This window comes from Staurois parvus, unplaced genomic scaffold (assembly GCF_062004578.1).
Source record: "Staurois parvus isolate SC_StPar_1 unplaced genomic scaffold, SC_StPar_1.0 ptg000409l, whole genome shotgun sequence".
NCBI classification, from domain to species: domain Eukaryota; kingdom Metazoa; phylum Chordata; class Amphibia; order Anura; family Ranidae; genus Staurois; species Staurois parvus.
Genome location: NW_028318205.1, coordinates 4,015,621 through 4,030,872, shown reverse-complemented (window position 1 = coordinate 4,030,872; position 15,252 = coordinate 4,015,621). Strand labels below are relative to the sequence as shown.

General features: G+C 43.7%; 1 protein-coding gene across 1 annotated transcript in view; it reads left to right on the top strand.

Moving 5' to 3' along the window:
• The window catches only part of RNASEH1 (ribonuclease H1), a 28,622-nt gene that overhangs the window by 1,357 nt on the left and 12,013 nt on the right, over positions 1 to 15,252 (top strand). Inside the window, exons 2-5 of the mRNA XM_089686735.1 lie at positions 8,214 to 8,399; positions 9,715 to 9,836; positions 12,131 to 12,316; positions 14,478 to 14,577. Of these exons, the coding sequence (XP_089542861.1) occupies positions 8,269 to 8,399; positions 9,715 to 9,836; positions 12,131 to 12,316; positions 14,478 to 14,577 (539 nt within the window). The 5' untranslated portion in view covers positions 8,214 to 8,268. The remainder of the gene's footprint in view (positions 1 to 8,213; positions 8,400 to 9,714; positions 9,837 to 12,130; positions 12,317 to 14,477; positions 14,578 to 15,252) is intronic.

Here is a 15,252-nt window from a genome sequence, read left to right as displayed (position 1 = left end):
TAGTGGGACTGTGGTGGATGTTCTGATACTGGGGGGAACTGACTTAATGTCACTGACGTCCCCAATGACACCAATACAGTGATTTGTGTAAAAAAAAAAAAAAAAAGCACTGACACTACTAATGGCACTGGGCAGGAAGGGGTTAACATGAGGGACAATCAAAGGGTTATCTGTGTGCTGGGAGTGTTTTACTGGGGTGCGGTGTCTGTGTGTTTCACTAATCACACTGCTCTGGATGGCTGTGCACAGCCATCCAGAGCAGTGTGCCCGAGCTGACAGGGAGGAGGACTATTAGTAAGCAAAACAGTCCTCCTCCCCGGCGGAGATGCTCGGTAATCATCAGCCGAGACCCAAAGATTGAAAGCCGCGGCTGCAAATGGCAGCGCGGGTAGGGCACGCTCGTGTGCGTCACCTACCCAGAAATACAAAATCACGTGTGTGTGTATATGTGTGTGTGTGTGTGTGTGTATATATATATAACAACCTCCTCGATCCTCTACACTCCACCGAAACTGCCTTACTCAAACTCTCCAACAACCTGCTAACCGCCAAAACTAATGGCCACTATTCAGTGCTCCTACTCCTTGAGCTCTCTGCGGCCTTCGACACAGTCGACCACCCCCTCCTCCTCAAAAAACTACACTCCCTCAGCCTCAGAGATTCTGCTCTCTCCTGGCTCTCATCCTACCTGTCGCAACGCTCTTTCAGCGTTACCTCTCTGTTGGGGTCCCTCAAGGCTCCGTCCTCGGGCCCCTTCTCTTCTCCATCTACACCTCCTCCCTTGGCCAACTCATACACTCTCATGCCTTCAACTACCACCTCTATGCCGACGACACATAAATCTATCTCTCAACCCCCCACCTCCCCCCCTCGGTCTCCGCCCGAATCACACACCTACTGAGCGACATATCAGACTGGATGTCGCTCCACTTCCTTAAATTGAACCTCTCCAAAACCGAGTTTCTTGTCTTCCCCCCAGCCTGGACACCACCCCCCATTGACTTCTCCATCACATCCAACAATGCCACTATCAAACCCACCCCGCAGGCCAGAGTACTTGGTGTCATTCTGGACTCCAACCTATCCTTCCAGCCCCAAGTCCAATCTTTAACAAACTCGTGCAGACTCCACCTCCGCAACATCGCCAAAATCCGCACGTTCCTAACCCCAGAAACCACTAAACAGCTCATCCACTCCCTCATCATATCGCGACTCGATTACTGCAACTCCCTCCTCACTGGCCTGCCTTGCCGCTGGCTATCCCCGCTTCAGTCGATCCTGAATACGGCTGCCAGACTCATTCACCTTTCCAACCGCCCCATCTCCGCCACCCCCCTCTGCCAATCCCTCCACTGGCTTCCAATTGGGCAACCGATCAAATTCAAAATCCTAACACTGATGTACAAAGCTGTCCACCATACTGCCCCGAACTACATCACTGACCTAATATCCAAGTACCGCCCAGCACGCACACTCCGCTCCTCACAAGACCTCCTCTCTAGTTCCCTGGTCTCCTCCTCCCATGCCGGCCTCCAGGACTTCTTCAGGGTGTCGCCCATCCTCTGGAACTCCCTGCCCCAACCCATCAGATTATCACCTACTCTCCTCTCCCTTAGGCGCACCCTGAAAACCCATCTCTTCAGGGAAGCCTACCCCACCCCCTGCTAACTTGCCGACCTCCTCCACTCTTCCTACCACTCCATCCCCCACAGCTATCTCCTCCTGTGCCACCATCCCCTCCCTCCTAGATTGTAAGCTCGAAAGAGCAGGGCCCTCGATCCCCTCATGTTTTGCATTGTATTGGTATTGTTCTGTCACATGTTCTGTCCCCCTTTGTAATGTACAGCGCTGAGTGAACTATTGGCTCTTTATAACTACTGTATAATAATAATATTGCACACCCCTGCCACCCTGTAGCAGTATATCTGCTACAGGGCGGCGGGAAACTGTTTAACCACTTGTCTTCTGGAATTTTGCGTTACATTTAACTGACAATTGCGTGGCCATGCAACGTTGCACGCAAACGAAATGTATATACTTTTTTTTTTTCACACAAATAGAGCTTTCTTTTGGTGATATTTGATCGCCTCTGCGGTTTTTACTTTTTGCGCTATAAACAAAAAAAGACCAAAAATGTTGAAAAAAAAACCCCAATATTTTTCATTTTTGGTTATAAAAAATATCCAATAGATTCAGTTAGTAATAAATTAGGCCAAAATGTATTCTGCTACATGTCTTTGGTAATAAAAAATCTGAATACATGTATATTATTTTGTGTGAAAGTTGCAGCGTCTACAAACTATGGTATATATTTACACAGCATTTACTTTCTGAATGCCGTGTTCTCTCGTCTCTCCCTGAACTGACGGGGGGCTCAGGCGTGTTCCCACCCTGAAATGGGAAGCAACATAAGATTACGTCGCTTTGCCCAGAGCCGTTGCTAGTCCGCAAAATGTGGTTAACCTCCCTAGCGGTCTGATTATGTCCATATTTCTGTGCTCAAAGCGGTACATTTTTTTGCATGGAAATATGTATTTTTTTTTTATTGTAGGCCTGTAATGTTTTGGAATGACTCACTGAAATCTGTCCAAACAAGAGTCTAGTAAACATCCTGGGTATGTTAAAATTTGAAACACAAAATCATAAATTATAATTTAATAAAAAAATCATAAAAAATAATATAATAATAAATTTAATTCAATAATCAAACCAAAAACACTGAAATTTGAAATAGAGCGCCAAGTTCGTACATCACTGAGCAAAGTTGCAAAATCGTTTTCAGTGTCCGATGATGAATTTCCCCACGAATCATCACTCAATTCTGCAAGTGGTTCTAATTTACTATCGCTGTTCTCTAGCTGATCTAAAACCGCTTTTGACCTAAAGGGACGCTTTTTGGACGCCATGGACATTTCTCAGTTTCCAGGCAGAAGGAACAGTAAAAATGCAGGCAGGGCACAGGACAAAGCACTCGGGACAAAATGTATGTGAAATGGTTTGATACAGTAATGTTTTACAATGTGAATTTAGTGAATGTCTCTTTTTGTCATTTTCAAATTTCCCGCCATTCCATCCCCGTACGTCCTGACGTCGCAGGGAGAGGAACCCAGAAGACAGATGCCGGTATCCGCCGGAGGACATTGCCGGGGACACTGCAGGAGGGACATCGCGGGAGCGCGGGACAAGGTAAGTGATTGAGGGATCTCGGAGCAGCGCCGCATGGTAAGCCCGAGTGTAGCTCGGGGTTACCACTTGTGGTACTGAAACTTTACCCCGAGCTACACTCGGGAATACCGCCAGGGGGGTTAAGCGGTTGGCAAGTAGTAAAAAAAAAAAAAAAAAATTAAGGTTTTTTTTTTTTTAATACTTGTATCAGAACAGTACAATGTTACTATAGTAACATTGTACTACTGTGGGGAGGGGGTGATCAGGGATTTTTTTGCTTTGCAGGTGAAATAAAGATAATTTCTCCTGTGATGCAAAGCTTGCTGTCATGAACCTAACTCATTCATGAACTGCCATGAATGAGTTAGGTTTTTGACAACTTAAGATAGTGATTTGTGATTGGCTGGAGCTGGTCACATTGTACAGGGTGCTGTGATTGGCCCCATGTATCGTGACAGCTGTGGGCCAATCACAGCCCACTAGGAAGAGAAGCAGAAATGTTATGCATGAGATTGATTCATAACAGCTTTGCTTACATTGTGATCATGTGATCGCACAGCGGGTCCCGTTCACCGGGATCTTCATCCCGCTGTGTCCGCCTGACACAGCAGTCGTGGGTGGTTAGCGCTGCGCCCCCCTGTGTTAGTACAGCCAGAGCGACGTACCTGTACGTCGCTTCGCCTTACCTGCCGTCCGGCTGCAGTACGTGGCGGGAAGTGGTTGATCAACATTGACTTATTTGAATCTTCATGCTGTTAGCATTAGTAAATAGATAGGACAGTATATTGTAATAATTTTTTTTAAACGTGTTTTTTTTTTTTTTTTCTTTCTTTTACATTTCTTTATTCACTTTCTAGTTTTCATGCCTAGGCAAATGATGTCATACATCCCAGGAGTATTCAGGAGGAAAGAGGGGTTTTCTCAGCTAAGCACACATTCCTGCCTGTATACCTGAGCTAAGGGCAGATGGATTCCAGGAAGCAATTGCTACATGAATAATCTGCCCTTACTCAAGATGGCCACAGTCAGAAATGCTAGGGGGTGTTTTTCAAAGTGACTTCTCAGCAAAATAAAGCATGGAGAATGAATGGATGGGGGAGTTTACGTAGAATACAGAGGGCTATGGATGGTCTGATCGGGTCCGCCTGAAAAACTGATGGGCAGACCCTATTGGACCGTCAGTGTGAAAGGGGGCTAAGTTACCTTTGTTTATATAAACTCCTGCTTGCGGCATCTTTGGTGTCCTGTTTGAAAAATGTACCTTCCACTATAGTCAATGGAAATGCACTGTAACCAGGAAGACGTGAGAGAGCATGGAGAACCCATGCATTGCATTATATTGTAACACCATGCGCTAAAAACACTGTATGCATTTTCAAAAACCACATTTTGTTTTGATGCGCCAATGAGAACAGGCCCTTAGGCTAAGTTCACACCGGTATGTTTTGTAGCACATTTTCAGAAGCACAGGAACTCGCAACAATCAATTTACCATGGTTTCCTATGTGTCTCATTCACATCTTTGACGTTTCCTGCTGTGTGTTTTTGAAAGAGGAGTAAGGACTTTTTTTTTTTATACATGAATGTGTTTTTGGGTCCATAGACTTCAATGGACGTTCATGAAAAACATGTATTTTTGTAAAGTGTCGTCCTACAAAAAAAAACTGCATGAAGCATGAAAATGCATCAAAAATAGAATGAGAATCGCACACACTGGTGTTAACCTAGCATTAGGCCTCATACACACAGCTGTACAGTGTACAGAGCCTGTGCAATGGTTCCCTTGTTGCAGCCCATTGAGATAAATTAAAAAATGTGGCTGTGCATGCTTATACATTGTGACTATGCAAAGGACATGCATGTGCACTGGCATTCACGTTTAGTGTTTTATGCAACCCCAGTGCACAACCACATACAGGCAAATCTTCTAATTCATCTCAGTGGGTGGCTTTACACAGCTGGTCCCAGGAGAATCAGAACAAGGCTCTGCACATTGTACAACCATGTGAATGAAGCCCAAGATGGGTGGAAAGCTTGGTCCAAGCGACACAGCTCACATCGGACCCCAAAGTGTCTCCTGCTCCTCTGTGATACTGCACATAAGGATTACAGTGTACCTACAGGTGAAACTCGAAAAATTAGAATATCGTGCAAAAGTTCATTTATTTCAGTAATGCAACTTAAAAGGTGAAAATAATATATGAGACTCATTACATGCAAAGCAAGATAGTTCAAGCCGTGATTTATCACAATTGTGATGATTATGGCTTACAGCTCATGAAAACCCCAAATCCACAATCTCAGAAAATTAGAATATTACATGCAATCAATAAAACAAGGATTGTACATAGAACAATATCGGACCTCTGGAAAGTATAAGCGTGCATATGTACTCGGTACTTAGTTTGGGCCCCTTTTGCAGCAATTACTGCCTCAGTGCGGCATGGCATGGAAGCTATCAGCCTGTGGCACTGCTGAGGTGTTATGGAAGACAAGGATGCTTCAATAGCAGGCTTCAGCTCTTCTGCATTGTTCGGTCTCATGTCTCTCATCTTTTGGCAATGCCCCATAGATTCTCTATGGGGTTCAGGTCAGGCGAGTTTGCTGGCCAATCAAGCACAGTAATCCCACGGTCATTGAACCAGGTTTTGGTGCTTTTGGCAGTGTGGGCAGGCGCCAAGTCCTGCTGGAAAATGAAGTCGGCATCCCCATAAAGCTCGTCTGCGGAAGGAAGCAAGAAGTGCTCCAAAATCTCCTGGTAGACGGCTGCGTTGACCCTGGACTTAATGAAGCACAGTGGACCAACACCAGCAGATGACATGGCTCCCCAAATCAACACAGACTGTGGAAACTTCACACTGGACTTCAAGCATCTTGCAGTGTGTCCCTCTCCATTCTTCCTCCATACTCTGGGTCCTTGGTTTCCAAATGAGATGCAAAAGTTGCTCTCATCAGAAAAGAGGACTTTGGACCACTGAGCAACAGAGCAGGTCTGTTTTTCTTTTAGCCCAGGTAAGACGCTTCTGGCGTTGTTTGTTGTTCAGGAGCGGTTTTGACAAGAGGAATACGACATTTGAAGCCCATGTCCAGGATCCGTCTGTGTGTGGTGGCTCTTGATGCACTGACTCCAGCCTCAGTCCACTCCTTGTGAAAGTCCCCAACACTTTTGAATGGCCTTTTCCTGACAATCCTCTCTAGGCTGCGGTCATCCCTGCTGCTTGTGCACCTTTTTTCTTCCACACTTTTCCCTTCCACATAACTTTCTATTCATGTGCTTTGATACAGCACTTTGAGCACATCCAACTTCTTTTGCAATTACCTTTTGAGGCTTTCCCTCCTTATGGAGGGTGTCAATGATGGTTTTCTGCACAACTGTCAGGTCAGCAGTCTTTCCCATGATTGTGATTCCTACTGAACCAGACTGAGAGACCATTTAAAGGCTCAGGAACCCTTTACAGTTTGCGCAGTGCTTTCTAAAATGAAGGTAGACATTCGTCATTGGATTCAACCACTTCCATGGACACAGGTATATAAAATCGAGCAACTAGGCATGCAATCTGCTTCTACAAATATTTGTAAAAGAATGGGTTGCTCTCAGGAGCTCAGTGAATTCAGGTGTGGTACCGTGATAGGTTTTCACCTCTGCAATAAGTGCATCCGTGAAATTTCCGTGCTACTAAATATTTCACGATCAACTGTTCATGGTAATATAATGGTGGAAAGAACTGGGAACAACAGAAACTCAGCCATAAAGTGATAGGCCATGTAAAATAACAGAGCGGCGTCAGCGCATGCTGAAGCGCACAGTGCGCAGAAGTCGCCTACTGTCTGCAGAGTCAATAGCTAAAGACCTTCGTGTGGCCTTCAGATTAGCACAACAGTGTGTAGAGAGTTTCATGGAATGGGTTTCCATGCACAAGCAGCTGCATCCAAGCCTTACATCTCCAAGTGCAATGCAAAGCGTCAGATAACGTGGTGTAAAGCATGCCGCCACTGGACTCGAGCAGTGGAGACATGTGCTCCTGAAGTGATGAATCACGCTTCTCTGTCTAGCAATCTAGCAATTTAAAAAAATCATAGTGTTTATAAAAGCTTCAACAATACATAATGTGGTTAACAGCAGTACAAGAATTTTTTGAGATTCCCAACATGTTTCACCCAAGGGGACTTCTCCTCCAGTCCCTTATCCAGAGCCAATATCCATTACTGCATACATTGAAAGCCTAGACAAAAATTGTTCAACCACTGGTATAAAACTGGGATCCCTGAGTGACCACAGGGGGTACAAAAGGACCAGATATAAAAATTCTGACACAGACCACAAGAGGGTGCCCACTCCAGAGTCATAGAATGAAACCCAGCTCCACTGAACAAGGACGTTGGAGATGCATGGCGACAGGGCTAACCTTGTAGTTCCAGCAAAAAACCCCACAAAGTTAGCACTGTCGCCGTGCATCACCAGGTATATTGGGTAGCACTGCATAAATGAGAAGCTGACTCTTTATGGTGTTTAATCCTATAATCCTTTGAAAGGCTTCTCACCAATACGGATGTAACATCTGAGTAGGTAGGTGACAGGAGCCCACAATAGAGCCTGGGACAATTCCCAAGGTGACCCAATGTAGTGTATTTATAAGTAGGAATATTCCTACTTTTTATCAACTGCATTGTGTTACTGTTCTTTTGTTGGCACCCGTCATATACCTGCTTAGACATTTCAAAGTGTTGTAGGGAAGCAAAGGCTAAGGAACAGACATTTAAAAAGACACTCAGCTGTTGCAACACACATACTCCCTTTAAGGTGGCCATAGAAATGATTACTGGGTGGCTCCCATGGATATGGACACCTGCAGACATCCCCAGTTGGGTTGGGTTATATAAGGAAAAATAGTAAGTAAGATTTAGTTTTCAGACATAATGACATTTTGATAGTTTCTATGTGCCTGATGGGCACCTGATGTTTATGTTGGCCTTAAACCTAGTTGTTGATCTGCACCTAATCTGGACAATGTTGGAATACTAACTGCTATTTTTCTTCTGCTCTACAGGATAAACGGTGTTCATTAGTGATTTTGCTGCCTCTCCAAGGTGTGGTGATGGGAGATGTTTAGGCTGTACTCTGTCTTGCCTTCTGTTCGTTTACTATGCGCATCCATTGGAAGCGCACAGATGTTAATGGTTAGAATGTTCTATGCCGTGAAAAGAGGACGGAAGCCAGGAATATACAGCACATGGTAAGGGATGCAAAATCTGTGTGCATAACAAAATGCTAGGATTCATTTTATGATATCCTGAAATACTGTGATTCGGGTCATACCTGAGCCTATGAACGCCAGGGAAAAAAGGTGGAGATTCTACCATATTTCTGTAGCAGTATCTAGATCAGGGGTCTCCAAACTATGGCCCTCCAGGTGTTGAGGAACTGCATGTTCCATGAGGCCCTGCTAGACTCTGACAGCCAAGACTCCCAGAGGCATGATGGGACTTGTAGCACTTCAGCTGGAGGGCCATAGTTTTTAGACCACTGATCTAGATGAAAGGAAAAGTGGTTGTAAACTCTTATAGATGGTCAATGAAGTGACTAGCCTCGGGTGGTACTCGGAGATGAAACCGATCCTCCTACATAATCTGTAGCGGTCTATCTGCAGCTCTCTCTTTCCTGTACACCCTTTCAAAGTCCAGAATTTATACAGCTTTCATGAGCTTTCGGAAAGCAGGGGGTGGGGAGCCGAAGTTGCACTCTGCACAGCTCAGCGAGAGCTGATTGGAGGGAACAGACACACACCCTTTAAAATTGGGACAGGAACATAGCTGAGGCTGTCACTCACAGACTGTGTGCTATAGCTCCTCCCTGTAACTTTTTTTCTCTTGGTGTTAAGAAGTGACTCAGGCAGATAGCAGAGGAAAGAGGCTGCAGACAGAAATTACACTTGGTACTCTGGATAGAGAAAAGTACACACTATGGAGGGATATGGTTTGTTCATATTTTAGGTCAGAGGGCATATTTATTGTCCTTAAGGCCGACTTTCAGCCCATGTTTACATCTCCCTGTCCAACAGAAGCCAGTCGTGAGTGAGAACAGGCATGATGAAAAACCGGCAATCAATGTGTTCTGAAGGAGGACAGCCCCTCTGTCAAAACAAAAAGGCACAGCGGGGGAGATTGCTGCACTAACATCACTTGTGTACAGCAATCTGTTTTTTTTTTTTTTTTTTCAGCTGGGATGAATGAAGAAAAAACTTCTTGTGTGTAGCAGACTTAAGACCTGTGATCCTAAACGCCTATTGAAGATGTTTGCTCTAGGGTCGCTGGTTCTGTACCTGATTTCTGTAACCTGCAAATTGGTAGTTATGGGTTATATAAGTTTGCATATTGTTTTTAGTTCAGGTAACCTTGACATCCTGATTGCCGCATTTCCTACTGTGCATTTCCTATTGTTTGGTACAAGATCTCCTGAGACAAGTAGCAGAATGTTTCTGGAGTCTTGCCTCAAAAAAGTTGGAACACTGAATATAACATTTTATCTTTATGTGCGATCTATCATCCCAGGGATGAATGCAAGGAACAAGTGGATCGTTTTGCAGGGGCCAGGTACAAGAAGTTTGCCTCCGAGGAAGAAGCCTTGAAGTTTATAGGGGAAACTGAAGGAGCCCCCTCAAAAATTTCAGAAAGTAAGTTAAAGAAGGAAGTGTAGGACACAAGTTTTGATTCAGGTGTACTAAGTGCTCTTCAGATTCTATAACCCTGTTAGGTCTGTTGAAACTTCGCTTACTGCTGTAGCCCTCTGTGATTGGAGGAAGTGGGTGTATCTTCATAGTCAATTTGTTTTGTATTTGCGAATGGTTATAAAAGTTCTAATGCCCACTTGCCCTGACCCTTAGGTGCATGAATCTCTAATCTTTTGAGTATTGTTTCCTTTTGGCCAAATCTGACTGTTCTGCACTGTATTAACTTAGCAGGTATGTCCCTATCCCCCTCTTGGCACTAAAGCCTTCTCTCCCCACTTAACATTGTACTCCTACTGTAAATTGCAGCTGCTCTTCTGCAGCAGCCCCTCTCTCAGATACTCTGTAGGTGGGGGACAGAGGATTTGGCGGTGCTAGGTGGACTCTGAACTAGAAGGGGGGGGTTGTAAACTGGCCTGTGAGGTATGCATTCCTGAGCTCTACACTCTGTATGCAACTCACTCCTGAACTCTGCACTCTGTACGTAGCACACTCATGAACTCTGCACTCTGCATTGCTCATTCCTGAGCCCTGCACTCCGTACACAACTCACCCCTGAACTCTGCAGTCTGTACTTGGCACACTCATAAACTCTGCACTCTTTGCATAGCACATTCCTAAACCCTGCACTCTGTACGTAACACACTCCTGAAGTATGTATGCAGTGCACTCCTGAACCCTGCATGTAGTGCACTCCTGAGCGCTTTACTCTGTATGCAGTGCACTCCTGAACCCTGGACACAGTGTGCACTTGAACTCTACCCTGTGCAGTATGCACTACTGGTATTTAACAATGCTCCATTAGGACCCTTCCACTTTTAGGCAGTGGTGCAGTGGGGGCGTGGTTGAGTTCCTGCACCTATTCTCTGAGAAAAAGCCCTAGTGGGCTGTCCCGTCCCACCAGGACACCCGATCAACCAGCCAGCACTTCCACTGAATGATCATAGAGGTGGACAAAGACTGGAACCACTCTGTCTCTATGAAATCGTAAACAGGAAGCAATGAGCAAATATCACCACCAGTTTCCCGGGCACCATTTTTAAAAATGGAAAGCACACCGATCTTGATGTGATCAAATGCTTTTAAGGGTAGAGGAGGGATCTGGGATCTTATTGACCCCAGATCTCTCCACACAGAGTACCTGTCACAACCTATGGTCACAAGAAATGTTTAAAAAATATATACAGTTTGGGGGTTCTAGGACATTTTCTAGCAAAAACTAAAAAAGAGTGATCTCTATAAAGCCCCTTTTTGTTTTTAAAAGCCCAAGACATTCATAAAAGCACCTCTATCTAATAAGAAGCATCAAGCCTTCCTATTTTCCATCCTGGGGAAACAATTGTTTTCTTTTTTTCATCAGGTCAAATAGATTGTTATGAGGAACAAGTAGATTGGGACCCTGATTTAGTCTCTTGGACAGGTCGTTTTTTAAAACATTTCCACACCCCTGGAATCCTATTTCACATACTCTTATATCTTTACCTAACTGTCCCCAGTCAGTTAATCATTTAGTAAATTAAACTAGTCTTTCTAGCCATTTCCACATTATCAAAGTACAGCTAAAGGTTCCTGTGTGACAGTCTAAACACGTCCCAAATCCAGTTACTATGTGATACATAAGCCTCATAAGGCAAACAAAAACAATTCCCTTTACTTTCTCTTACTGAGCCATATCCTTCTTTGTGTTTCACATGCTCTCTCCCCTAGACACTGCAGCTCACAGACAGAGGGTTTTTGCAACAGAAGCACTGTTGCGACTCCAGAAATCAGTGGCCAGGGCTGGGAGTGGCCTGGTTCTGATTGACAAGCTGGTGTGTCACTCCACAGTGCTAATAGAAACACCCCCTGCAACATTTTTCATCTATTGTAGTGCAAGCAGGCACAGCTTACGTGAGCAATCCTACTCTGAACTCAAATACAGTGCAGCTGTATTGCCACACTATTACAGGAAGCTGCAGCAGGTGAGCTTTGCTGGCAGGATCAAAAGGTATTGATGAGGCTTTGCAGTAGTATTAAGAAAAAAAATATAAATGCAGTTGCATATATTTCCCCAATGATCTTCCAAGAGAGAAACCTTAGAGATGATTGGTTCCTCCCAGTACAGGAAATGCAAGCCAAAACAGTGAAAATCCCCTCCCACTTGAATAAAAAATTGATTGTTGAAATCCAAAGTGCTGAAGTGGTTACTGTCTGCTTGTCTCACCCAAATAATTAATAGTAAATTGTATTTTTTTTTCTAGGCAGTTGTGACACACAGATTCCTTCCAAAAGCAAAGAAACGCAGCACCATGTAAATCCTTCATTCTGTGCTAAAAGGCCATTTCAGCCTTCAATTTCTACTAAGAACCCGCCTTCACCTAAACGAACCAAACTGATCGACATTTGTTCCTTACCGCCTATGCTTGGGCATTCGTTTACTCATATGGGTATATTCTATTATTGTTATTATTTCTATTATTATTATTGCTATTGTCTACTCAAGCTTTTACTATATAAGTGAAAAAAGACAGAAAAAAATGTTTTATTTCTACATTCTGTTATAAAACGTATTCGGTAGAAATAAATCTAATTTCTTCATAAATTTAGGCTAAAATTTAGTCTTTTGTATGTCTTTGTTTAAAAAAACCAAAACATTAAGGGTGTATTAAGTAGTTTGTGCGAAAGTTATGTGGTCTTTTGAGGCTTTCCCTCCTTATGGAGGGTGTCAATGATGGATTTCTGCATAACTGTCAGGTCAGCAGTCTTTCCCATGATTGTGATTCCTACTGAACCAGACTGAGAGACCATTTAAAGGCTCAGGAACCCTTTGCGGGTGTTATGGCTTAATTAGCTGATTAGAGTGGGACACTTTGAGCCTAGAATATTGCACCTTTTCACAATATTCTAATTTTCTGAGATAGTGGATTTGGGCTTTTCATAAGCTGTAAGCCATAATCGTCACAATTATGACAAATCACGGCTTGGACTATCTTGCTTTACATGTAATAAGTCTATCTCAAATATTAGTTTCACCTTTTTAAGTTGCATTACTGAAATAAATGAACTTTTGCACGATATTCTAATTTTTTGAGTTTCACTTGTATACTGGAATTTATGCAGCTATAACTATGCTAGTATTTGTGGTGGGCAATTTGGCACTCACTAACGCTGCCTGTGAGGTACATTAGCAGACACTGACATCAATAGCGACACTAATACAGTGATCAGTGCTAATACTGCACACTGTCACTGTACTAATGAGATTGGCTGGGAAGGGGTTAACATCTAGGGGCAATCAAAGGGCTGTGTGCATAACAATGTGTAATATGTGCTGCTTTTACTAATAGATGTCACTGAAAGCAGGGAGAAGAAACAGCTGTGTTGTTGCTCTGTGTACAAAGCCTTATGTTTGTAAACACAGGGCTCTGTGCTGTTACTCAACACTGAAGATCAGCAGGTCCCGGCCATAAATTGCTGGGAGGAACTAATGACAAAATCGCACCCTGTCCAACCACAGCAGGGATCAGCCACGGGTGTACGCTCGTGTGCCCCAGACCCGGAGGCAGGCTTGCAACGTTTATTTACGTTGCTGAGTCTGCAGCTGTCCTCCATCACAGTACATCTACTGTGACAGGATGGCAAGTGGTTAATGTTGTTTTTTTTTTTTTTAATGAAAAGAGAGGAGAATCTTAGTGTTACTAAACCCAGGACCCTGCATTCATTATATCTGGTCTCCCACAGTACACAGTACATGAAAATCCTATATTTTAGTAAATATAAACTGCTAAATACCTTTTCTCTTCTCATCAGCAGTTAGAGCAGTCTTGTGAGTTGTGACATCTATCAGTTTCCAGCTGAGCACTGGTTAAAGCTTGTAGGATGAGTTTTCATCCTCCTCTCACTCCCCTATGAGATTGCATAACCACTGACCCTCTGTTTGGACAGTGCTGATTGGCCCTGTGCTGACCACATGCACCCTTCCAAGAAAAAGAAAAAAAACTCTCTAGCAGTACACACCAAACTAAGCATGTGCATAGTGTCCTCGAGGCTGTGTTCTATCTAGAGGTGAAATGGGGAACGTGGAAAAAGGGGAGAATCAGAGAAGACAGGATCAAACCTCCTTGTTACACGATGCAGAGGATTAACCCCTTAAGTTCCATGGTGAGTATTACAAGCATGCTTTACTGCATATAAAGACTGATTTTACTGTTGTGGATTTAGTAACCCTTTTAAGGTGAAACTACAAACCAAATGTATTTGTACAGGTTTTGCATAGAATGTGTAGAAATGCGTTTTCATTTCTAGCTGTGCTCATGCTGAGGTGATTATACTTTACATCCTACATTGACAGTGCTCCTCCATCCCAAAATGCAGTGCTCAGTGCCTGCCTCCAATGAGGTGTGGGGGGTATAGTCATTGCTTGCATAGCATGTTTGAGGGTTCATTTGGGAATTAGAATGTTGACTGCTTTACAGCTGCAAGGGCAATCTGATTTTGTGACCCAGTGACAAGTTTGCTTTAACACAATATCTCGGATTTGCAGTTGAGTGTCAGTCTATAGAGTGATACCAAGGTTGATCTAATGCTACATGTGGATTATTTTAACAGGAGATGCCACTGTGGTGTACACTGATGGTTGCTGCTCACAAAATGGGAGACTGAAATCACGAGCTGGAATTGGAGTTTACTGGGGACCAAATCACCCTCAGTAAGTTGGCTGGCTTTGCAGTTGTTTCTTATCCATGCGAATATTAGAATGAAAGCCGTTCTTGATCTGAATATTTTTTCAAATAATTAAAGCTTCACTTTAAATGTTGTGAGTTTTTTGGTACAGCTGTAATCTCATAACTTGCCTTTAATTAGGCATGTCCCATGTCATGCATACTAATGGTTCCTGTAGAAATCTTCTCTCCAGTGATGCTCAGTCCTATCCATGGTGCTTGACTTTTAGCACTGCAGTGGTTGATAGCTTCGGATCTAACACTGAAGAAACCCTTAAATTTCAGCTTTGAAGCAGAACTAAAGGGGTGAAAATGTACCTGTCCCACCAGTCCCTCACTGGCATCTTCTCAGTCCTGTTCTTCAGGCCTCTTCATTGGCCTGCACAGGAGCTAGTGATCCTGGCACTGTAAGCTGAGCTGTGTATGCACCTGTAAGGTTACAGCGCCGGAGAAAACGGCAAGCCGGCTGGTAAGGGCATTTTATTGCAGTAAAGCCTGCCTTGCTTGTTGTTTCTTACAGTGGAACCTTTAGTTTCAGTTTAGAGATATGTCTTATGTCAATCTGTCTATGTAATGATGTAATACAAACAAAATCTCTATCAATGAGAGCCCACTTATAGGGGCTTTAACCTCTTGTCTACCGCATTTTTTTTTTCTTTTTT